The sequence below is a fragment of the Cupressus sempervirens genome, chromosome 9, assembly GCF_028749045.1.
Source record: "Cupressus sempervirens isolate cs-2001-9-10 chromosome 9, ASM2874904v1, whole genome shotgun sequence".
NCBI lineage: Eukaryota > Viridiplantae > Streptophyta > Pinopsida > Cupressales > Cupressaceae > Cupressus > Cupressus sempervirens.
Genome location: NC_143126.1, coordinates 571,377,400 through 571,404,461, shown reverse-complemented (window position 1 = coordinate 571,404,461; position 27,062 = coordinate 571,377,400). Strand labels below are relative to the sequence as shown.

The 27,062-nt window shown below is 34.2% G+C and overlaps 1 protein-coding gene across 1 annotated transcript; it reads left to right on the top strand.

The window, feature by feature from the left end:
• Nucleotides 1-7,656: 7,656 nt before the first annotated feature.
• LOC149539952 (calcium-dependent protein kinase 20-like) lies at nt 7,657-26,889 on the top strand. The gene is made up of 7 exons (XM_089801167.1): nt 7,657-8,557; nt 10,032-10,175; nt 10,624-10,776; nt 11,741-11,856; nt 11,996-12,163; nt 25,647-25,877; nt 26,057-26,889. The coding sequence occupies exons 1-7, from the start codon at nt 7,942-7,944 to the stop codon at nt 26,213-26,215; spliced, it is 1,587 nt and encodes a 528-aa protein (XP_089657293.1). The 5' UTR covers nt 7,657-7,941; the 3' UTR covers nt 26,216-26,889.
• Nucleotides 26,890-27,062: the final 173 nt, after the last annotated feature.

Genomic DNA, 27,062 nt, shown 5'->3' with positions numbered 1-27,062 from the left:
AACCTTTTCAAAGTTGCATTCATCAAAAATATTATTTTATCTAGTAAAGTCAATTTAAGCTTTGTCTAGAATGAGGGTCATTTCTTATTTAATTCCCCTATCTAAAAGTTGTAGGCTTTGACAACAATGATTCCCATGGGAAGATGCTATTTGCTGCAATAGTTAATTAAAGAGCATTATTATAATAATAAAAGTTAGCAAAATTATTATTATATAAAAAGTAGAATGGTCTATTTGAAATGGTCAAGTAATTACGGATTTTATTGTTGTATAAATAATAAATTAAAGGATTACAGTTCAAGTGGTTGAACATAAATAATGAGGATGATAGTTTGTTTATTAGTTACACCATCCACCAACGTTCAAATAATTGGAAAAATAATATATAAATTAATTATTTTATTTAATAATTAGATTATTATGATTATAATTTATTAAATTTTATTTAAAATAAAAGTTATAATTTTTAAATATATGTATGTATATATATATATATATATATATGAGAAACTATTAAAATAATATATAAATATATAATATCTATTGTATATTTGTGAAATAAAATATAAAATGAAATAATAAATGTGTTGTCCTTATAAATAATATATATTATAAAATAAAATTAAAATGAAAAAATTAATAAAATAAGATTTTTAAAGTGAAAATTAAATTTTAAATGTATATAAAATGTATGTATTATATGAAACAATTCTACATTTTTTAATATTTTAAAATAGATTTATGGAAGATGTCTATACTAATCAATGTCATGGTAATTTGAAACATCATATAAACAATTTAAATATTATATTAATTATTATCTTAAAAAAGTAACATATAAATTATTAATTATTTTTAAAAAAATTAATTTTATATTTTATATTATTTTAACAACTCATATTGACTATGTGTACTATACATCTTATCTTACTACATTTTATCTAGTACTTATTTAGTTATCTAATTTAAATTTATACAATTAAATAATATTAGATTAAATTGTGGTAAGAGTAAGTTTAATGTTGGTGTTGGAATTTTTTAACATGAAGAGTTTTATATTAAAATAAAATGCTTATGTCATATTTCACCTTTGTTTGAACTTGAATTAAAAACTTGTACATTATATATTTTTTTTATAAAAAAATGACTTTCCTTTAAAACTTTATAATTAAAGAATTCAAAAGAACTATTGTTATGTTTGATTTGGTTAGCTAAGGGCCCGTTTGGTGAGCGGAATAGGAATACGTATTCTGGAATAGAACGTATTCCTGTTCTCCGTTTGGTTCAGCGAATATTTGATGGGAATTCGCGGACCCGAAAATTTATGTTTTCTGAAATTAAAAAAAATGGAGTAGGAATACGTATTCCAATACCACCTATTTTGGTGGAATTGCAAAACCCCATTTTTGGGCCAAAAATGGAATATGTATTCCATTTTTACTTCGTATTCCAATCCCGTTTTGGTGCATCCAAACAAAGAATTCACAATTTTTGGAATACGTATTCCTATTCCGCTCACCAAACAGGCCCTAATATAATTCAAGCTCATATCTTTATATATAAATAAGATTTCTTTGGGTTAAATATTTGAATGAGGGTTTCCTTTTATAGAAGGAGACTCTTGACATAATTGTAGCAACATTATACATAAAAAATATAATCTATTAATCGCAACTTTCAAATATACAAGTCATGTAAGACCCATCTCGTCCCTTTTTAATATGTATGAATTATTTGAGTGGACTTTTCAAATTAGATAGTGACAAAATGAGAATGCATAAATGATTCTAATGATATCCACAAGATTGAACACTCTGAGAGACTAAACAATAACAACCTTATATTATCTTCATAATATTTTTGATGTTAGATTTTCTACCATCGATCTCGAGCTATTTTCATATTGAGCATACATATCCTAATAAGATGATAATTTCATGATAAAGCGATTATGTTTCCATTGCACCCTTGCAAATTATCTCTTCCGAAACTTCCTTCGTTATCTTCCACCTACTATCTCACATCTATGACATAATGACAAACAAAAATACTTTGATCATTTGCACAATTTTTCTTTTAGAAAGAAACAGAGACAAATAAATGGATTCAAGTTTTCATCAAATAAGTTTGGTACGAGGGAAGGAAGACTTAGATGAAACAAAAGATCAAAAGAATGAAAAGTGGAACATTGATTTGCAAGAATATCTTAATAATAATAAAGATATGATAATATTTGTCTTAAATTAATTCCACAGATCTATGTGAAAAAAGGTATAAAGACAAAGAGAAAATGCAATCTTGATGAATTTAAACTTCATGTACAGTCATCATCAAAATCCCTAAGTTCAGAATAGACAACACTTAGAATGCAAAGATTCTTATAGTCTAACTATAAACCAATTCACATCACTTTTGGTGTAAAGTACATGTTTCTTTAAACCTATCTTCAAATGACCAAATGAACGAACAAATGCAAGATTTTAATAGTGTCCATGAGGTTGAAGCAATGTATATGACCCAAGAATAACACATACATCCCAAATTGCTCTTTAGATCTACCATTCTACAACTAGTTTAATTAATAGGTTTGTTATTTTGTCTACATATGTTTCCTCAAATAAAATACTTTTATTTTATCTAATATTCCTCATACTACCTGTATCCTATATTTTAATATTTTCTTCCCCCATTCAATCTTCATGTACAATCATTATCAAAATGCTTATATAACAACAAAAATCACTCAGAAACAAAAGATGCTTATAACCTAGCCATGATCTTTTTGACATCATTATTTTTGGGTGGAGGATTTTCATTCGCAAAATCATTTCAGCGACCTAATACGAGAGCACGAGCTTTATGTTGAACCTCTTAAGCTAGAAATCAAGGACTAAGGGGTATCCATTCTACCAAATTTATTAGGTGAATATTTATTGCATTGTCCCTAGTGATATCAGAACCTTGTACTCAACAAGACTTGATCCTTGAGCGACACATCAAGAACCTTTCTACTTCATCCCATGAAGCCATTGACATCTCACATCATCTATGATACAAAATACAAATATATTGTAAACCTATCTTTAAATGATAAATAAATAAATGTAAACTAAATTTATTATTAAATCTAATATTCGTTTAACCACCTCCACTCTCTGCTTTGATACTTACATTTATCCTTTCTCACTCTCCAAAAACCTTTGGTTAGGTAGCCTCCGTCAATGAAAGCACAACATTTGCAACATTTGTGTTCTAAAAAAACATAAAATGTGGGTTACATGGATGTATACCTAAGACACAAAGATACATCATAGGATTTCATTACGGAGGTGCTTTTTCATGTTATATGACATCATTACACGTCTACCAACTAATGACAACTTTACACTAGTGAAAGCAATTTTTCACCCTACCGTGAGAATTTTGTAGAGTAGTATTTGTTGGTTTCTTGCATTTGACATTAAGTTAGTGTGGGTATCTACAAAAGTAAATTTTGTAGAAATTCTAACTCTGGGATATGATTGGGGCCTAAAGTTAGTGGTCTTGAGGTCAATTCCAAAATACTGATGAAGACCATTTTTGTGCAGATTAAATTACAACTAAAGGGGAATAATTATCAAAATAGCTACATATCCCTGACATTATGCCACAAAAGACCCCCTAGATAACTTTGTGTATCTTTCTCTCACTCACAACAATATGGTGGGATTAGACATCAACAAATTGCATGAATTGCACCAATATAGAGTACACTAAGCACAAGCCAAAACAACCCATTTATAGTACCATTCCACATAGTGTAATGGTGAAAATTTGAAGGCCTTACAAACTTAGTTCCACATGGATCTTATTATCTTTGATGATCCATCTATTTTTAAAGCTGAACAACTCAAGAGACTTTGGTTTGATATTTACTAGTGATGAGAAAAAGTCTCAAAAGCAACTCACAAAGTTGATGAAAGGAAGATCAAGGCACACACAACAATAATGGCTTCATAAACTTTAGTAGTGAAGACAACTAGAAGCCCATTTCCACACCACTTAATTGTAATTGGTTGAGTTATACCTGCTATACTGTCAAGGAAACTCAATAAGGGGCTAGAAGGTTAGGAAGTAAAGAAAGCTCATCAAATATTAAAGAGAGTTAAAAGCTATAGATGTGAAAAAAGCTCACGTAGGAGTTCATATTTGCAAAATTGGTTGAAGAGAAGTAAAAAAAAAAAAGATAATTAGATGCTTATAAAGAAGATCAACTTGGTGAAAATTATGGAAATTGGGAAACAACAATATCTACAAATGTTAAACCATATAAGAGACAACATATATAAGTCTGGGAAAAGTATAATACATAGCTAAAAGATGTGCAAACTGTAATAACAAATAGATAAACAAACAACAATGATAGTGGGACTGAATTTGATAACACTAGATCATTAACAAGACCAATCAAATAACCATCCAAAAAACACAAAAAATAAATAAACAAGTCATATAACAAATATTGGGTAAAACATATATATTTGGATTTGCACTGTATCTAGCAAAGGAAAAATATAATAAAATACAAAAAAAAGAGAGAAAATAACCTTTGGGAAACCTCAAAATATTAGTCTAAAGATGACTAATTGAAGACATGAGCAAAGCATTTTGGCGAGGAATCCATTGAATAGATCTCAAGCCAACAAAAAAAAGAGATCTATTTTTAGTGACAATCTATGAAGAGTACCTAACAATTGGGTGACTAAGATAACAATCTTCTCAACCCATTTAAAATTCTAGAACCAGGCAAAATGAGATTTACATCAAACAATTAAAAAAGTAGTAAGTGTTTACCAAAATAATAGATAAACACAAAGTAATCATCCACATAATATAAAATCCTACACAACAACTACATGCACCATACCCTAGCACACACACAAAAATACCCTGCAAGCCGAGGGACTTTCTGGCACTTCTTCTCTAATCAGATTTCATCATTTTTTATAAATAATTGGCAAATACATATGGATGCTCAAGAATCGTCTTGAATGTTTTAGAATATCGATTATTAATAAACTAAACTTCTTAACTGCTTAGCCACACTCATTGAGTAGAGATTTTTTCTAAACAAAACAATACATTAAATATGTACATTGAGCATTGGCATGGGTAGGTAAAAAATTCCTACATAATTAGGTGTAAACAATAGTAGTGATGGAACTAAACATGGCATACTCCTGACAAAAAGCTGAAGTTGCCAAATAAATAAATAAAATGGTTTGAAATAATGTTTACAAAATAATACTAAGCAATGACTGTTCATGATATCTACCAATTAGAAAATTGAAAAGTATTTTTCAAAAAGATTTTCAAAATTTAAGGAGTTAATAACAATACATTAACTCCCTTGCTTCTTAAACTTCTAAACTTTGATTGGATAAGACAAAATTAAAATAGAGTCCAACGGATGCTATAATGTCCTACCTATTATAAAGAACTAATAATAACAAAGACACAATGATATTTGTCGTGAATAAATTCCACAAATCTATGTATAAATAGGTATGAAGGAAAGATAAAATACAATCTCCATGAATTTAAACTTGTGTAAAATCATAGCCAAAATACCTGCATAAGAACAAACAACACTTAGAAGGCAAAGAAGCTTACAATCTAACCTTGAACTCTCTCACATCATTTTTGGTGTAAAGCACATGTCTCATTTAAATCTATCTTCAAATGACTAGATTAAATATTTTAATAGTGTCCACGAGGCCAAAGCAATGTCCATGACCCCAGAATAACACACACACCCCCAACATGTTCTTTAGATCTACCATTGTACAACTAATTTCGATCAATAGATTTGCTATTTTGTCCACATTTATTTCCTCAAATAAAATACTTTAATTTAATATAATATTCCCTAAAATATCTTTGATTCTTAACAATACATTAATTCCCTTGCTTCTTAAAATTCTAAACTTTAATTGGACAAGACAAAATTAAAATAGAGTCCAACGGATGCTATAATGTCCTACATATTAGAAAGAACTAATAATAACAAAGACCAATGATATTTGTCGCGAATAAATTCCACAAATCTATGTATAAAAAGGTATGAAGGAAAGATAAAATACAATCTTCATGAATTTAAACTTGTGTAAAATCATAGCCAAAATGCCTGCATAAGAACAAACAACACTTAGAAGGCAAAGAAACTTACAATCTAACCTTGAGCTCTCTCACATCATTTTTGGTGTAAAGCACATGTCTCATTTAAATCTATCTTCAAATGACTAGATTAAATATTTTAGTAGTGTCCACGAGGCCAAAGCAATGTCCATGACCCCAGAATAACACACACACCCCTAACATGTTCTTTAGATCTACCATTGTACAACTAATTTTGATCAATAGATTTGCTATTTTGTCCACATTTATTTCCTCAAATAAAATACTTTAATTTAATATAATATTCCCTAAAATATCTTTAATCTCTATTTTAATATTTTTATTTCCCCATTCAAACTTCATGTCCAGTCATCATCAAATGTTTATATAACAACAAACATCACTTAGAAAAACAAGGATGCTTATAATCTAGCCATGATCTATCCTACATCATTGTTTTTTGAGTGGAGGATTTTCATCCTCAAAATTCTTTTAGCTACCTAATACATGAGCTCAAACTTTACTTTGAACCTATTCAACTAAAATCCAAAGACCAAGGGGTATCCATTTGATAATGGCTACCCAAACATGAAAAGCGTATTCTTTACATAACATTTAATAACTTCTTAGAAAATAATCTAAGTGGATATCTAGTAATGAAAAACATATTCTTTACATAACATTTTATTACTTCTTAGAAAATGATCTAAGTGTTTCCCCTTGGTAAGCTGAACGATTTTCATGGCTACATAGTTGTTTCCTATCCATTCTGCTAGATTCATTGGGTGCACAATTTTGGCATCATCCCTTATGATAACAAAACCTTGTACTAAAAAAGGCTCGAGCCTTCATGGACCCATTAAGAACCTTTCAACTTCACCCCACCAACCCATTGGCATCTCATATCATCTATGTTAAAAAATATAATTCTACTTTAAATATGATATTTGACACATTTTGGTTTCAGATTCCTACACTCTCATCCTAGGGATGGATCACACAATATGATTCGAAAAATCAATAATAAAAAAAAACACATAATAAACTCTAGAAACAAAATCGCTTTAAAAATAGATCGTGAAATTTGATCAATATTTCAACCCTATCTTCCAATAATATAACAATTCAATAAATAAAGGGAAACTCAATTATTTATTAAATCTAATGCTCCTTTTAGGTGCCTTTAATCTCTACTTTAAAACTTTCTTTCCCCATTAGCCCTTTTAATTAGGTAGTCCCCCCCACCCATGGAACCATAATATTTGCAAGAACATCCGTGTTCTAAAAGGAAGAGAAAATGTGGGTTACGTGGACGTACACCTAAGACGCATGAGATGCATCATGGGCTTTCATTGTGAAAGTGATTTTTCACGTCACACGACGGCATTCCATGTCTGCCAACTGACGGCGGCTTTACAGTAGTGAAAGCAGTTTTTCACCCTACCGTGAGAATTTACCAGGAGAGAAGAAGAAAAAGGAGGTTCCGGTAAATTTGCTTGGAAGTGGAGGGAAAGGCGGAGGTTGACTGTGGTCTCTGTCTGCGCTGATTCGTCTGGAGGAAACTTTCACAGTCAAATGTGTGTCTGTATGAATGCAAGTAGAAAATATTAGGTGGAGAAAAATGAGGGTTTGAAAGCGGTGAGATTGCTTCTAGGACACGGCCACGGCCTTTTTGGCGAATCCTTGACCCAGAAATCAAGAATGGAGGAATGAAAGGCGGAAGAATGAGGGCTTTCTTCGTCCGGTAGGGTTTCAAAAACCCTGCGAGCAGAGGAGGAGTGAGAAATGGGGAACGCCTGCTGCAGATCTAGCGTAGGAACCAAGAAGACTCGGAAGGGAAGGCAGAAGCCGAATCCGTTTGCACATGACTTCAAGAGCGGTGCTGAGGTCTCTGTTCTCAAGGGAACTGCTGTGGGACGCAACATCCATGACAAATATGTGCTCGGGAAGGAGCTCGGCAGGGGTGAGTTCGGCATTACGTACCTTTGTACTGATAAGGAGACGGACGAGCAGTTGGCCTGTAAGTCCATCTCCAAGCGGAAGCTTAGAACTGCTATAGACATTGAGGATGTGAGGAGGGAAGTGGCTATTATGAACAATTTGCCAAAGCATCCTAACATTGTGAGCTTGAAGGCCACTTACGAGGACGAGAGCGCTGTGCATCTCGTCATGGAGCTCTGCGAAGGTGGGGAGCTTTTTGACAGGATCGTTGCTCGGGGACATTATACCGAGCGCGCTGCAGCCGCTGTTACTCGCACCATTGTTGAGGTCGTTCAGATGTGTCACAAGCACGGGGTTATGCATCGGGACTTGAAGCCTGAAAATTTTCTCTTTGCAAATAATAAGGAGAATTCGGCATTGAAGGCTATTGATTTCGGTCTCTCTGTGTTTTTTAAACCTGGTAGGTGCTGTCCGATTTTGTAAATTGAGCAAATTGAATGAAATGTGACTTTAAGTTTTGCCATCGGTTTACACACAGTAGATTGATAGAGAGAGTTACTTGAATACCCGTGTATGTTATGTTTACTTCATGTTTGAGATCACATTTCCCGATCCATGATCAGGATGAGAGTGAATGATAAACAAGGGTTAAAGAAGAATAATTTTCCCTGATTTTTATGTTTGGAGAATCTATCCAATGTACGTTGAGATCTAATTTTGTAAGCAGTCTTGGAAGTACCTGTCTTTGGGAACCAAAGTATTTGCAAAATTATGCAGTACGAAAGCCATTTTGAAGCAAGAAATATTTCATTTCAGGGATTGAAAAGTGCCTTTGTATTCTTATGAGTAACTAAAATGTAATTAAAAGCTCCTTCCAAATATAGTCTCAACAATATTCTGAACTCTAAAATATCAGTTATCTTGCCCGCTATTGGTTTATTTTCTTTATACTTCGCATGATAAGGTTATTCTTTTCAGCTTTCATTTGATCCTACACTATATATTGTGCAAGATAATTTGATAAATGAATCAGAAACTGCAATGTGAACAGGCATCGACCACTTTCAAATTGTTCTATTGATTCCTATTCTTCTTTTATTTTAATGCGGAGGAAACCCATTTTTTTTAACCTAAATATTCAGAATTGTAGTCCAAAAAAGATTTTAAATAATATATTCCAAGTAAAGTTCAACTATTGACAGTGCAGATAGTTTACAAGATGTGGTATAAAGTTAAACATTGAAAATAATTACCCTTTCTGCAATTCATGATAAAGGGAAAATCAAGCCAATAAATGAAAGTCCAAAAATATTTTTATTTAGATATCATTTTAATTGACTTAACATAACAAACACAAAGTTTTGTTTGCAACAAGTAAATTCATTAGATTCCAAGAACTTTTAAACTAGATAATTTTAAAAACAAAACATTGCTTTGAATTGAAATCAGAGGCTTGCTGTTTCTCACCAGTGGGTTCAATCTCCTGGAAGCCGGTATAGATGAAGGTAATTGTAGTGTAATTATTTTCTGCCAGGAGCATAACTGAGAACTGGGTGAAAGGTTTCTCACGCGCTAAATGAGCTGCTTTTTTATGTGGTCACTCCTGCATCTCTATGTACAAAAATTCACAATAAAATGTAGTATTTTGAAGTGGGACATGAATTTTAGGCTTTGGCTAAACTACATGTCAGATATCTGATAAAATTATTCTAGATTGAGACTCCTGTTTACCTTGTTTTTGTTGTTGTTTGGTACCTGGTACAGCAGTCCATATAAAATTACTTTTGGCTCCTAGCAGTCAGTTAATTGTACGATCTAGAACTTCCACTGAATTGTATTCGATATGTCATACGGCAGAAGTGACGCAAATACTATGCAGAGATGGCCTGATTTTAAAATATTGACTAATAATATGCCTTCTTGTTTTCACACAGGGGAACAGTTTTCAGAAATAGTTGGCAGTCCATACTATATGGCACCTGAGGTTTTGAAGCGTAGATATGGACCAGAGGTTGATGTCTGGAGTGCAGGGGTTATTCTTTACATTTTGCTGTGTGGAGTCCCACCATTTTGGGCTGGTATGCTATGTAAATTATCCAGTAATTGACTTCTTAGCTCTTTAACATTGCACATTTTTGAAAAATCTCTTCAAATTGTGTATCATTCATTCACATTAGACTTGTTTATTTGTCTTTAGTCACTTCTTACAGATAATCATAATAAATTCTTACAGATAGTATTCACATTAGACTTGTTTATTTGTCTTTAGTCACTTCTTACAGATAATCATAATAAATTCTTACAGATAGTCATACTAAAGCTTATTTCAAATAGATAATCATGAGGTATTTAAATTTCATGGTGAGTTGTCTGTGAGGCGGCTGCCTCGGTTTTCCTCAACAGAGGATTGAGAGAGATTTGCTTGTAAAATTTGTTGACGGAATTTTTTTCTCAAACTTAAATAAATAATATGAGCTTTGAATGTAGGGAAATTGTATCTGATTATTCTTTGTGTTTTTTTTGCAGAAACTGAGCAGGGTGTTGCCCAAGCCATTCTTCGTGGTGCAATTGACTTCAAAAGAGATCCATGGCCAAAAGTTTCTGAGCATGCTAAGAATCTTGTTCGGCAGATGCTTGAGCCCGACCCCAAACTTAGATTAACAGCCCAGCAAGTGCTAGGTGTGTTATCCTAATTTTCAGGCTAAATAGTGGTTTTGAGCTGTATTGTGCATGTTTAGCTTGTAAACTAACAGCGTGTCTAAAGGTACTGAACCAGAAATACTTTTTGTGGAGATATTAGCAAAACTTGTTAGTATTTTACGTCAAGATAAACCTAAACTAAAACAGGGTGCTGACTAAATAATGAACTAAATAAAAATTATGAAATAGAAAATCTTAATGAAATATATCATTAATTCTAAATAGTTGTGTTAGTTTTAAATTTTAATAACAATAGGGCTTTGTAGCAGACAGAGTTTTTTGCTCTGTCTGCTTTGCATCTTTTTGTTTGTCACTTTGTAGCTTGACATTTGTATTTTGTAGATTGTTATTGATTTTGAGGATTGGAACTCTGAATTGTTTATCATTTAGTGGTAGCGTGTATCAGAAATGACAATCTCAAAATTAACGAGAAAAATCCATATTTCTTTTACATTTTGCATCTCATTCTCGACAATTATTATAGCTTTAAGTAAAAAGTGAACTAATTCTTTTCGTTTTTTTTTCATAAGTATTCACATTTTTTTAATAAATTTTTTTATGGAGGTTTCACTTTTTTTCGCCTAGCCTCGTAGGGCACGATCCTGGCCTCATCCCTTTTAGATGTTGGGGGCCTTGCACTCAGCAAGATTTGATCCCTGGTGGGCTTTTTGTGAGTTTTTCAACTTCACCAGTAGACCAAGGGCCCTTTGACAGTATTCACATTTTTGATTTCCCAGTATTTTCCAATACTATTCCAAGAAATTGAATATCTTTCTCTTTGTTTTGCTGAGATGTTCGTGGAATTATATTTACTTCTCTGTGTATGTGTATATGTACAGAGACACATTGAATTGATATTAGGATCATCTATTTGTGTTCTTTTTCTATCAGTGGCTTTCAGTGACAGATAATTTATGCCCTTTTGGTTTTAACATTCATGTAGATCATACTTGGTTGCACAATGCCAAAAAAGCACCAAATGTTCCTCTTGGGGATGTGGTCAGGGCAAGGCTCAAACAGTTCTCTGTGATGAACAGGTTCAAAAAGAGAGCTTTGAGGGTAAATTTTGCAACTTTTTCTGTGGTTGTAGGCAGGTTTCCTTGAAACAGATTTTAATTTATTAATTATGTCACAAAAATATATGTACATGAACTCTTTTGATCTTATCCGTCATTTGAAAACGTGCTTCTGTTTACAGGTTATTGCAGAACATTTATCTGTGGAAGAAGTAGAGGGCATCAGAGAGATGTTTAAGACGATGGATACAAATAATAATGGTACAATATCCTTCGAGGAACTAAAGGCAGGTCTTCATAAGGCTGGGTCACATTTATCGGAGCAAGAAGTCCAGCTGCTAATGGATACTGTGAGTCATTTCTACATTTTTGCGGGCCGAATCAACAAATTTTCATGTAATGTCTATTAAAATTTTTAATGTGGTAGATGGTAAGCTCCTTAGGATATGTAGTGAAGGTTGCATGGATTCGATGGTATGACTACAAAGTACCTGCTACAGGGAATAAATAAATAAATAACAATAAAATATGATATAATATAATTACAAGTTAATTAAACTGAAACTGGAATATAGGTATCAGTCTGATCTGATTATTAACAAATTGGAATATATTTCTCCTTTGCTGTCCCTTCATTCTTAGCATCTCTTATTGATGAATTGATTTCTGGATGGGGTTTCTATGCTTTATGACGATTCATTAATTGCATATAATCAGTTAACTATGTTTGATGAGATGTAAACATTATATATTCCAGGTATACATAATCATAATTGCAAGTATAAATTTATCATTTCACAACACAATAATTATAAATTATATGTAGTTTCCGTGGTTGTGGGCACTTACTGTAGTTATTTTGCTCGATGCTAGTTGCTCAATATATATGTGATTCTTGTGCTGCCCATGATTGTTGTTGAATGATTGATTGAATGAATTCCTTTGATTTGATGGTTCAAGATATTGACAAGTTATGGTTAAGAAATCATGATTAGATGATTGAAGAGTGACAATATAATTAATGTTGGCTAGTTTGATATAATGAAGGTTGATTTGATAGAGTGATGGTTGATTGCTGAATTGTATATTTTCTTGATCCAAGATGAAGTGGTCATTGCTGTGGATTTGATGATTGTTTGCTTGATCTTTCTGTTTGATTGTTTCCTTGATTTCTCGAGTGATTAGTAATTGATGGACGATGGGATGATGATTGATAAGTCCTTCAATGCTTGGAATGAACTCTCGTCTATACTTTATTGCTGAAAGGGTTGCCAACTTGTTTGATTGTTTCCTTGATTTCTCAAGTGATGAGTAGTTGATGGATGATGGATGATGATTGATAAGTCCTTAACTGCTTGGAATGAAATCTCGTCTATTCTTTATTGGTGAAACAGTTGCCAACTCTTATAATAATTGAGTCATCACTTTTCATTGTTACCTTTAAGAATAATAAATTGTTCTCCAAATTGATCTTCCATGGACATCTTCCTCAAATGAACCATTCCCCGCTTTATATCTTCCAATGTGAGGGAGAGTCACATGTCATCGTGTCTGCTCCTTTGCAATAGTCACAACCATCCATAATTACCACCTTTTGGGAGAGCCACAACCCTTCAGCATTGAGAGAATCTCAACCTTTTGTAATTACCACCCTTTGGAGAGTTGCAACCCTTTACCATTTCTGCCTTTGAAAGAGTATTTCCTTATTCTCTTCTGATTCCTTTCTTCTTCAATTTCTATGCTCACTTCTTTCTTCTTTCTTCCATATATCCTTCAAATGAACACTCTTCCCTTTTATGTCTTATGCTGAGGGAGTCACAATCCTTCATTGCGTAGCTCTTGATCTTTCATAAAACTTAACTAACTTGTATTTATATTATATTATTGTTAATTTTTTATATTTTAATTTTTTATTATAGTCTACTCTTCCCAAAATTACTTGTATTCATGCAATGCCATTTTTATACAGATCCTCTAGTGTGAGTAGCTTCTGCTGTGCATTTCTGATATTAACCAATGCATTGAGAATTCACCATGTTTGCAATTTTACGACAGGTTTTCTCTCTTCACTCTAATTAAAGGACCAATGTCATCTTGTAATAGCATCAACTTGATTTGGATTGACTCCACGTTTGCACAATAGCATGACTCACATCTATGACTTCTAAGGGAATAAATTCATATTTTTTTGTTCACTTTAGTTATTCTCATATTCTAGATCAACTAAAAATAGAGGACCAAACACAGAGCATATTTTATGACAACATAAAGTATACACATGAATATGTGCAGCCACGAAGCATACATGCAATAGTAAATATACATTGTTAGATCCTTCTTATTGACTAGAATGCATACGTTGAGATCAGTGTTCTGATAATGTTTGTGGTGTCCCCTTCCTAAATTTCCCCAGAATCGCAATTGCAACAGAATAAGGGTTACGGTCATATCTTATTGAATAAATCTTTCCTCAATCTCAAGTTTGGATCTTGCAATCGTAACATGAAATACATACAATACACATGCACACACACACATAATCATTAAGGTTGATTAAGCCGTAATATATTCATAGAGTATAACACACTAGGGAAAGAGACATGATGGGTCTGCTCGAAGCCATTTTTACATCAAGCCTAAGAATGGATTTGGAACTACCCTTTTTGTCCTCCACAGCAGTCATTCTAGGACAACTGCCTCCCTTTTCTTACACCATAGGCCCTCTCTCTTGCAAAGTGGATTTCAGACTGTATGTATATCTATTCTCTTTTGCCATCTTGTGGAACCAGTCAGAGGTTGTAAGCGGTTGCTTGACTCTGTAGGTCCTCTTGGATGGCCTACTTACGGTCTGGCTTGTTACCCTTCCCTTACACTTCAGGCCCTCTTTCTCTCAAGGTGGCTTTTAGACACTATGCATATTTATGCTCTTTTCTAGAAGAATACACTAAAACATTTATCTTACAAACAAGATGCATATATGTATTAATATATAGAGTAGATATGATTATTTATATCAAGATGCTGTATTGCAATTCCAACTGCTGTCTATTGATGGACTGCATGCAGTGCTATTATGAATATTTAATATTTGTTAGGGATATGTTATATATAAGCTAAGGAGTGGTCTCTACCTTACCGTTGGACATTGGAATATCAACTAGCAATTGCACCTATGTGTGCAATGGGTATGCCGAATAGGTGGAAAGTCAATTTTGTTTCATTTTTTGCATACATTAATGAAGTATTTATGTATCTATCTCTCACACCTTATAAACAATTCATCTTTTTATATCTCCTTATTTCCCCTATTTCCATTCTTCTATGTCCATGATTTCTCTCCCTTGTTTTCTTGTTGTCAAAATCTATTTATACATATCTATCTTCTTATGTCTCTTTTGACATATCTATTACACTCAGACACCCACTATCTATCTATCTATATATACCCCCTCTCTCTTCCTTTGATTTTGCTTCACTTTCTCCATCGTTATTTGTATATGTATACTTCCCTTTATTGATTTATTTCTATCATTGATCTCTCTCTCTATCTTGCCCTCTCTATTCTTGTTTTTTGTGCCCCTCTTTGTCTTTCACTCTATCTTCATATCTATCTCTAGATGTCTCCCTCTCCTTTATCCTTTTAAACATCTTGGAAGATTTTGTAACATTATATGATCGGTATGTATAATTATGTCTATAGTAGTTATAGACTATTAGTTTTTTTGTGCCAAAATACTTTTCTTTAGAACTTATGTCAGGACCCATTTAAATGTACATATGACTTTTAGTTCTATTATAAATGATTATATTTTAATCGGTATGCTAGATCTATTGGTGTTGATTTGTCGTAATGTTTTAAATAATATGTAAACTAAATAACCCTATAAGTAAGAAAGTTGTGAGAATTACTTGTAATAGAACTTTTAAGACAATAATTTATACATCTTATCATAACCCCTTTAAATTCATTGTCATCTTTTCATCTACATAATGTCGGCCTAATGTACTTTTGGTTTATTAGGTACAATTTCCTTGTTAGTATCATTTTTAGTTCTTATTTTACTCGCGCTCCTATCAAATATGATAAAAATAAATAAAATAAATATGATTATATTGGAGACAAACACACCCCCAAATGATTTTAGATACTTTGAAGTCTTGTTAAGTAAATGCCCTCTTCTCTCGATTGGAGTAAATCAGGCTTTTTGGTGGATAGCGGTCATTCTATCTTGCCAATTAAAGTTACAAGAAAAGTATATATATAGAAAAATACCTTACCGTCTCAAAAAGGAGAATATGTGGCCTCCTAGCCTTCCCGCCACTTGGAAGAGCAATTCAAAATGGACAAGAAAGCTTCTACGAGTCCCTCACGTGTCCTTAGTAAAATTAGCTAATGAGCAAGACTTCAGACATCTCAACACGAGAAATACCATGATATGATGAAGTTAATATCCAAACGATTTCCTTGCAGCCAATGATACACTAAACTTAATTAAATAATTAGTAATTACGTAACAATATAGCATATATAATTATTCCCATGCAGTGAGCGTAGAGGCAATCAGGAAGGTGCAGAAGGCCGACGGTCTTGCTTGCATTTTGGCCATCAGAACTGCTACTCCCCACAATGCTATTGAGCAGAGTGCTAGCGAATACTTCAACTATTACTTCCGTCAAGCTCAAAAAGAAGTTCAAGCGAATGGGTGCAAGTACATTGTTCTATTCCAACCAAGAAAGTTGAGTTCCAAGGAAAGAGTTTTGTTCTTTCCTGAGATGCTCACGCCTCAATCCCCATCCTCATGGTCATCCTCTTGGTGCCTTGTGGAATTGTTAGCAAGATCAGAAGACATGCCATACCTGTCATGTCCAAGGTCAAGAACTTACCATCGGAGCTTTGGAATGGGACATGTTTAGGAAACTCTATGACATCTGAGGGTGCTCATAACAGTGAAAAGGTGAGAAGAGATCTACGTTCCAAATGACCTCAATTGTAGTCATGGTCTCTCCAGGATTGCCCACCGTCGGATGTAGAATTTAGCTCCTCACATTTATACAGGGAAACGCCTTTGGCGTAATGACAGATTGATCTGATTGTTAACAAATTGGAATATATTTCTCCTCTGCTGTTCCTTCACCCTCTATTTCTTATTGATGGATTGATTTCTTGATGAGGGTTATATGCTTCATGATGATTTATCAATTGATATTATCAGTTAAGTAAATGTGATCAGATGTAAACGTTATGTATTCCATCTATATATAGTCATAATTGTATATAAATTTATCCTTTCATACCACAATAATTAATGATTATAGATAATTCGTGCAGTTGTATGAACTTATTGTAGTTATCTTTCTTGATGCTAGTTGCTGAATATATGTATGTTTCTCTTGCTACCCATGATTGTTGTTGAATGATTTATTCGTTGATTGAATGAATTCCTTTGATTTGATGATTCAAGGTATTGGTAAGTTATGGTTAAGTAATCATGATTAGATGATTGAAGAGTGGAGATATAATATTCGCTAGTTTGATATAATGGTGGATGATGGTTGAATGAAGGTTGATTTGATAGAGTGATTCTTGATTGCTGAATTGTATATTTAATGATTGTTTTCTTGACCTTGCCGCTCGGTTGTGTGCTTGATTCTTTAGGGTTTAATGATTGATGGACAAAGGATGATGATTGATAAGTCTTTCAATGCTTGGCATGAAATTTCCTTTTTACTTTATTGGTGAAAGGGTGATGCAGTCACGGATGAAGGGATGTCAAAGAAATCTGTCCAAGCATGCAACAAGAGTAAACACAGTGGAAACAAAAAGGAATTGGAGAGAACTATGCGGGATTATAGCCTTTTATTCACTGGAAATCAGTTACAATTAGTTGGTAACTTACCTTAAAGCATGTGAGGCAAAACTGGCCTGATTACATAGGAAGCTTTGGTCAAAGACCTGCAAATCACTATCTACTTCTAATTATCTGATTGCTGCTTCTAAAGATCTATGACATTGCTAATATGGGCATCCCAACACGCAGGTCTGTCCAAGAAAGAATTACATTCCCCAAGAACAGGCAAACATATTACAACAAATAAGGCAGGTCCTAAATCATAAGGAACAAATTACATAAACCGTTCAAGAACTCGTGGTCCAAGATTTAGGTCCACACATGATCCTAGAACACAAAGATATGCACCATCGGAGATTGCTGATCGTAGATTTCTGTCGCAAATCCAATCTCCATGAACAGGTCCAAGAACTGGCATAAACATGATACCCGAGATTTAATCAAACATAATTTGAGCGACGATGAACCAAATGAGCTGCGATACTAGGAAGATGTCCATGAGTGTCTTGATAAGAATCCCAAGTTCACGGATACTAACTTGAACAAATGATTACCCGCTGATCGACTTCCCAGACAGTGCAAACAGATAAAGAAGAACAAACTAAAAACATAAATATTTTTGGTTGATGCAAGGTTTCTTTGAACCCAAGATGCTCCTACATCAAAGGGTCACAAATTGAGACCACTTTGCATTGTTGCCTTTGGGAATAATATATTATTGCTTGAATTAATCTCCCTTGGACGTCTCTCCCAAATGAATCCTTTTCCCCTTCATATCATTCAATGTGAGGGAGAGTCACACCTCTTCTTCATGTCTGCCCCTTTGGAATGGTCACAACTTTTTCATAATTACCACCTTTTGGAGAGTTAAACACTTCCACCTTTTCTACCCGTTGAGAGAGTCACAACCTTTCATAATTATCATCTTTTGGAAGAGTCACAAGTCACCATTTCTTCCCTTTGAGAGAGCACTTTTCATAATTACAACCCTTTGAAAGAGTCACTTCCTTGTTATCTTCTGATTCCTTTCTTCTTCCATTAATCCTTCTTTGATTTCTATGATTCCCATTTTCTTCCTTCCTCCATATCTCCTTTGAAGTGGACTTTCCTCCCTTTTATATCTTAAGTGAGTCACAATTCTTCATTACATAACTGTCAACCTTTTATTTAACAACTACATTCAAATGTTAATAAAGATATGAATATATTATTTCTAATAATATCAAGTACGATATATATATATATACTTTTGCTGCTATCCCCATGTTTTCTCCAAATTTTGTACATGTATCACCCATCCTGGAAAACCAGTCCTATGACCACTGCTCTGAAAGTCCTTGTAAAACAGGTTTAATTTGCCAAGGTATCATCATATAATAAGTCATTGTCCATTTAACTTTCATCATACTATTCATTATCATCGTGTACATACATTTCTCAACTTTTATCATATGTCATTTTTTTGTATTGAATGAATGAATGAAAGATTTTAATAATGTCCATGAGGCCAAAGTAGTCTATGGGACCATCTAGAAAAAGCAAACACCCCAGGATAGGGTGTCAGAATCTTAGGCCTTTTGAAACTGTTTCTTTAAGTCTGTTCATATAAGTCACTATCATTGTGTATATACACTTTCTGACGTATAGCTGTAAGAGTTGTGATGGGGAGGTTTTTAACTTTTTTTATAAGATTCTAGGAGTGTCACATTTTTTTCTAACATCTTTTTGGCTGATGGCATTCTTTTCTTTCAGAAGTATATCATAATTTGGTCCATTGTCTCCATCAATCTTTTCACACAAGTGAATGCCTTCTAAGATGCTTCATGAAAATTAATGATGACTTTATTAACGTAATATGGTCCCAAATCTACAAGATTGAGTTTTTATTGATGTCTTTTTATACAGTTTTGTTAACTATTTATTTTGTTATTTGATAGTCAAATATGCAAGCATGGTGCATATTGCTCCACTCTCCATTCTTAAAATTTGTTTCTTACAAGATCAAGCATAGTTAAGGGCATAATGGTTTTGAAATTCATCCAGTCAAAAATGGTGGCATCTGTAGCCTTGTTGCGAGGAGTTTAGAAACCAGAACCTTGTCACCATTGGATGTGTGATCATGCAAAACATGGCAGGTAATGGAAAAGGTCCCTGACAATCCTTAGATTATTGAGCCTTCTTTGATGACTATTCTGATCTTCAGAGTTCAAAGTCACCCCTTCTTCAATGGCTATTCCAATCTTCAGAGTCACCCTTTGCTATCATCTAATCACTTGGAGCATCCTTTTTAACCATGCTATTATGCCACATGCAAATAAGTTATCCTTTTGGTGTAATGTTGAATGTGGGTCGAATGAACAATCACTGCACAGCCACATGGAGCACACAAACAGAAACAACACAGCAGAAAATCTTGAAAAGAAACAAAACGCTGAAGTGATAGAAACAGAGTTGCCAGAAACTCCTCTGTCCCTCCTTGGGCGCGTGTATCCTCGTATCCAATACTGCTCAGATACATGTCAAATATTGTACCCATGTCTGCCTAATAAACTTGATTTTCCAACCATACCAAATATTATGGGATTTGCTTTTTTTAAAGATTTGATGTAGATCTTCCCTTTAATGTTAAAAAAAAAATATTAAAGCAATTTAAAAAAAAAATAGTATTACAAAAAGCCTCCACTGGATGAGAAAGACAAATGAATATGTTTTTTCTATTTCAGCAACCCGTTTTTGGGTTATCTTCTAATGCAACTCTACCGTGTTTACAAATTGTAAAGCGTTAAATTAACTTATAAATATTTATGTAGCATGTATGTGTCAATATTACTTTTGAAGTAATGAAAATCTCCTACAATAACTTAGAAAACTATGCTAAATATATGTATATGTATTATTTATTAATGTTGTGTCCAGCCGTATCCATATTGGGTATCTAAATAAATGGCCGTATCCGTACCCAATACCGTTTCCATATTTGTATCCATATCCGTGCAACTTTGGATAGAAATGAGAAAACAATATGGGTAGCACCCAATGGGAAACCTTTCGACATATGCTACCCCAAGCTAATGAAAAATAAACAGCCCATGTAGCAATTCTCTGCATCATAACTTACGCAATGCCAGCTCTGTTATTCACTCCTAGCTTCAACCAAAACTGTGAACCTGAACTCTAGCTAAGCCACTGATAGTGGCAGTGAATCTAACACATATAATACCCAAGCACAGATGGGATTCTGATCTGGTTGAACTGGATATGTTCATGTGTGCTAGAGGGAAGTCTAATAACGGGATAGAGAATGTTCGAGTCACTAATTTGAACCTTTTGGGTCTTCCTCTTGAATTCAGCATCTTTTAGACATTTGGCACATGCAGTCTTTTTGAGGTTGTGCACAGTTGAGTTGCACAGGTGTTTGAATTGCACAAAGCATGCTCACAGAAGGCTTGTGTGAGGGATAAGGGTCAAATGCTAAAGTGCGTGTGTGAGATTGTAAGGCTTGATGAAGGCAACACGCGGTACACATGATTGAAAAGTTAAAACATTCTGAGATGGGCTTGCAAAAAGGCCAATAGGATGAGCACAAAGTAATCAAGCTGCACCTTTGAAGGAAGAATTGCAGGAGTCCACCAGATGTGACTGAAACATAACAAATATACAGGTGTGCATGTGCCAACTCTGCACGCAGAACTAAACACAACATGAGATGTTTTTGTTCAATACAGTCATACAAGACTGCCTCAACTGTAATATCCCAATAGGATACCATCTCCAATTTTTCTTCAAATTATTTTTAGAATAAAAACAGATAAATGATGCAACGTAAACCAACCATTGACCATTTTTAAAATTTGCTTTAAATTCTCATAAGCCAAATTTAATATTATATGAAAATTTAACTCCAGGACTCCTAATGTCCCAAAAAGGGGACATTACGCCAACCCTAGTATTTTCTTGTATCACTTTTCTTGATCTTGAGTATTTTGCTTGAATGTGCTATGTGTGAGATTGTAAGGCTAAGCAAAGGCAACATGCAGTGCACATGATGGAAAGCACTCTGAGTTGGGCTTGCAAAAAGGCCAATAGGATCAGTGCAAAGAAATCAAACTGTACCTTCAAGGAAGAATTGCAATAGTCCACCGAACAGGGCCAGCACACAAACACATAATAAGTATATTGCACACTGTAACTCTACAAGTAGAAAAAACACAACATGAGATGCTTTAGAGTCGTACAAGACTGCCACAACCCTAGTATTTTCTTGGATCACTTTTCCTGATCTTTATCATTATTCCTGAATTTAATTTGTGCATGAGATTGTAAGGCTAAACAAAGGCAATGTGCGGTGCACATGATGGAAGCAATCTGAGACGGACTTCGAGAAAGGTCAATATGATCAGCACATAGAAATCAAGTTGTACCTTTGAAGGAAGAGTTGCACTGTTCCACCGAATGGGAGCCAATACACAAACACAACAAATATGCAAGTGCGCACAAGCTAAGTCTGCTCACAGAAACTAAACACAACATGAGATGTTTTCAAGTGATACAATATTGTCCCAACTCCCAACCCTAGTATGTTCTTGGATCATCCTTTTCAATCTCAATTATTATGCTTGAATTTGCTTCACCTGTCATTTTTGTTTCATAAAACTACTACTTATCATTCCTTTGATGAAGTGAGTTTGCTACTTGTATTTTTTTTTTCGAAATAGATTTTTGTTTTGAATAGCAATTATGTAAAACCCATCAAAATTAAGATCTTATCTTTTTGTCGATCTATGGCTTTGAGTAAACATGCCATTAATGCACTCATATATCTACCTATGACATGGCAGTGCCAGAATCCCCATTCCTGATCGCTTCGAAAATTGGGTATTTGAAAGAGCTTATGCTTACCTTTATTTTTTTGATTTGGCGCACTCATTCCATGATTGTATCATGTTCATTAGTTGCAAGGGTTCTTAATCTCGGTTATCCTCTCCAATAGAATGAATTAGGAACTGTTACTGTAGGACGTGTAGTTGTTTTTGACGGGTTTAATAAACTCGTTCTTGGAGAAGCACCGAAATACCGCACATGATATATGATGATTGTAGACAATATCTACACATCTTTCGCATTGGCTATTGCTTGATCCACTCACTCTTGCCATTGACCCGTAGTGTATTGTCATGGCATGCACACAACAAAAAGGTCTAATAGATATGCTTGTAGGCAGTTTCAAGTTTCAACCAACTTCCCAATTGCTCTGCACACATATGCTGCTTCTGTTGTAACCTGCACCATGTTGTCAAGGACAATCTTGAGGATTTGAAACCAAAATGAATCTCCCTTAGGTAATATGGCCCCTCATTGCATATCAAACTTGATATTTGTGATTGGACAGTGTCTAATGTTAGCCTACCTATCCATGATAATACTGCACCCATGTGGACTTCATTTCCTCTGTTAGTTGCATTCATCTTGGAATATTTCCTATTAGACATAGCAGTCATTGCTGTTGTCTCACCTAGCTCCACATATGAAGGTGCTTCTTGTGCAACCGTGGTCTTGAAATTGTTAATTCCATGATGGAGAACATGATCAATAGGAATTGGGAAAAATACAAAAAGAAGTTGGTGTTGGTGTTCTTGTTACACTTGTCTTTTGATGATCACAAAAGAGCATGGGCTAGGGTATTTTAAGTTCTTTTGGTTGCCCAGTCCATTCTTCCCCAAGTTGAGGTTTAATAGTGACTTGTTTTTTGTTCGAAGTTCAAAAGGACGGTCAAAGTATGCTTGGGTTGTACCTAAGGTTGTCGTTGAGGTAGCAGGTGTTTCCCTCCCCAGGGATGACCCCTGGATGGAATGCCAGGCTTGGGGCTAAACAATGAATTTCCTTAATGAATAAGCAGGATACATTTATTTATATTTCATTTTCATTTCTCCAGTTGAATCAGTTTATGTATATTCTCACAACTGCCTAGAACATTTATATTTTAAATTTAAGTGCTTCATGTGTCACGCAAAAGGATAATTATAATCAGACATGGTAGAAAATTAGAAATATCAGACCCGATGCAACTAACACTAGTGAAGGTGCATAGATAACTCTAGTTCTGTGCACATAACTATGCATTGCTATATATATTAGAGAGATAAACATGAATAATATGGATTCCAAGTGAAAAATGATATACAAGTTCCTCAAGGTTTGCAAATTTGTACTTGATTGTGATGGAGATGAAGAGATAATTTGATTTTCAAGTTTATTATAGTGAGTACATCCCAAATTTATGGGAAGCCAATGCAAAGCAGCCACAAATCACATCCTGATTTTTTTTTATCATAATCATCTTATTCTTTATTCAAAATTTGCTTTCATTTTATGACGGGTGTACCCTAGAGATGGATCCCAGAGGTTTTTACTTTTTAATTATTTATGCAGCCCCCTAGACATCTGGATGTCGTGGGCGTTCAGTATGAGGATAAAACATTATTTCTGTCCTGAGAATTCACAAAAGAGAGGTGAGATCCTTCAAATATTGGGAATTCAGTAGAAACCAGCACCTCAGGAAGTTGTCCGTATAGGTCCACAGTTCTGGGAACATTAGGACATTTTGGGGACTGCTTCTAAAACAGTGAAAACAACATAGGTAATAACTTGAAGTGTAATTATAGGGGGTGACTAAGGGGGCGCTGTAAGCGAGTCTAGCAGGTCCAGTGATGAAGAGCAGTTCTGGAGATTTCCATGATGATGGCTGATTCCCAAGTCTGTTAATCTATTCAGCTACACTTGTCCTGTTTCAGCAGTTCTCTTTTATTGTGTTTTTCAGCTCTGACTTCTAAGATTGGCTCGGAACTTCTTATTCACTATTTATGAATAATGAAAGGAATCATAATGATGGATTAGTGGATCAATTGAGTTTGACTAAAATTTTAGTGTCTTAGTTTTTTTTAAGTTCTAAAATATTTAATATTTACCAGTGATGAAGAGCAGTTCTGGAGATTTCCATGATGATGGCTGATTCCCAAGTCTGTTAATCTATTCAGCTACACTTGTCCTGTTTCAGCAGTTCTCTTTTATTGTGTTTTTCAGCTCTGACTTCTAAGATTGGCTTGGAACTTCTTATTCACTATTTATGAATAATGAAAGGAATCATAATGATGGATTAGTGGATCAATTGAGTTTGACTAAAATTTTAGTGTCTTAGTTTTTTTTAAGTTCTAAAATATTTAATATTTAAATTGATGATTGTCCCCACATTCTGGAGTTTGTTTGTTTTCTGGCTCTGAAGTCCATCTCTCCTTTTTCACATTCTTAAAGCTAGGGAAAAATCTGGTTATCATAAATGTTTTCCTATTATTATTTGAAAATGACCTCTAAACATATATTAGCACACTGCAATGGTCACTTATGCAGAGCCAGACTGAGATGCAGGATATGTGTTTTTGGAAAGAATGACCTGTGTGCACATCAGTGGGAATGAGTTAAGCTAACACAAGTTGTCAAACCATATAGTTTCCTAGCCATTTTGAAGCTTGATGTAATGGGTGAAATATATCTGAAGTTGGAGAGCATGAGCTGCTTTGCATCATTACATTAGAACGAGAAAACATATTTTGAGGCCATTTTAGGTATGCAAGAATTCAGTTGTGTAGTTTAAAACTGCAACTGGTAATTTCCTTTTGTGTGATATAGTTAATCACAGAATATGTAACCAAGAAACAAATTGCAGTGGTGAAGGAAAGTCATTTTAGGATGAGATTTCTTCCAGCAAATATAGATTTCTATAAAGGGGAAAGATGTGTAGCTTTGATCTACAGTTTTAGGCTGTGGTAAAAGGTAAACTTGTTATGTCTTATACAAAGATATTTGCCATTGTACTGATGCAAGGGAGTTGGTTGTTTCCAACCAGAGGTGTTAGTAGATATTAATAAAATGTTTGAATTATGTTGGGTACCAAACAACTATGTCTAACACCATTGATACATTATGTCAGGCGGATGTTGATAAGAATGGCAAGCTAGAGTTTGGAGAGTTTGTTGCAGTCTCAGTTCATTTGCAGAGAATGGACAACGACGAGCATTTACGGAAAGCTTTTACTTTCTTTGATAAAAATGGGAGTGGCTATATTGAAATTGATGAGCTTAAAGAGGGCCTAGCTGATGGCCTTGGTCAAGATGATGAAGAGGTGCTGAATGACATTGTTCGCGAAGTGGATACAGACAAGGTGAGGCTAATTTACCCCACCTCTCTCAAAAACAGATGTAATAAAAATGAACTATTTTGATAGATATTTGTTTTATTTGCTAATTGACTTAAAAAATACACTTCTTAGCTATTCCGACTGCTTAGCTATATGCTAGAAAAGTCTCTTGTGACTGAAGCTTACATATTCTGTGTGTTCAGGATGGTCGAATCAGTTATGAAGAATTTGTTGCCATGATGAAAACTGGTACTGATTGGAGAAAAGCCTCGCGCCATTATTCACGTGAAAGGTTCAATAATCTGAGTGTCAGATTGATGAAGGATGGCTCCCTGCAGATGACTAGTGATGATAAAAGATGAAATAGTTTGCAAGACTGGGTCTGTATAGCGCACTATTAAGAGGGTTTAGGTGTCTTGTCTTTGTCTATGGAAATATAAGAGGTTTATTTATGATCTGGCTTTAGAATTGCATTTCTTTTTATGGCTCATTGATTGTGTTATATTGTTATTTTGGTTGCAATGTGGAGAGTCTTGTCTCATGTTGTACTGAGGCTCTCCTGTATTCCAAAAAGAGTTATAACATCATTGAATGTGATAACCAGCTGCATGGTCTTGATTTATGGATTAGCTAGTCTTTCCTTGTAATTGAAAGCTAATGATTTCATAGAATAGTTCATGGCCTGCAAGAACGGATTGCTCAGAAGATGAGTCGGCATTTTTCTTGGCTTGTGTTCGATGTTGGGGGTTTTCTTGGCTTGGTCCCACTTTGGGCCTGCTTGATCTCATTAAAACTGTAAGGCAGGCTAATGGGGTTGAACCGTTGAAGTAATGAATGGTAGCATGTATCCACATGTTCAGATAATTTAGTTATTGGAATTTCAGTACCCATTCCAAGCTTGGATATTAAATGAGTAGGAAGTACTGTCACCTACTGATTTAGTATGACTTCACAGTATGTATTTGTCACGTGTAACATTTCATTGTGCTTTTTTTAACGACTTTTCTGCTCAGAAGAAGCATTATTAGAGCCTCAACTTTGTCTTATGCTGTATTCCATTCTGTATGGTACTATGGAGTAAGCAATGGGAGAGTAAGACAATTCAAGGGTGATAGTATATTGGTTTTCCGTGTTTACATAAAGCTTTGTTTATTTTTGTCACGCTGGTGAACTAATTCATCATGAATATTCATTTGTTGACACAGTATA

Bases quoted from the DNA above. Each gene is read 5' to 3' on its own strand.
- LOC149539952 (XM_089801167.1), top strand. From the start codon at position 7,942: ATGGGGAACGCCTGCTGCAGATCTAGCGTAGGAACCAAGAAGACTCGG. The intron at 8,558-10,031 runs GTAGGTGCTGTC...GTTTTCACACAG, and splicing joins CTCTGTGTTTTTTAAACCTG to GGGAACAGTTTTCAGAAATA. The intron at 10,176-10,623 runs GTATGCTATGTA...TTTTTTTTGCAG, and splicing joins AGTCCCACCATTTTGGGCTG to AAACTGAGCAGGGTGTTGCC.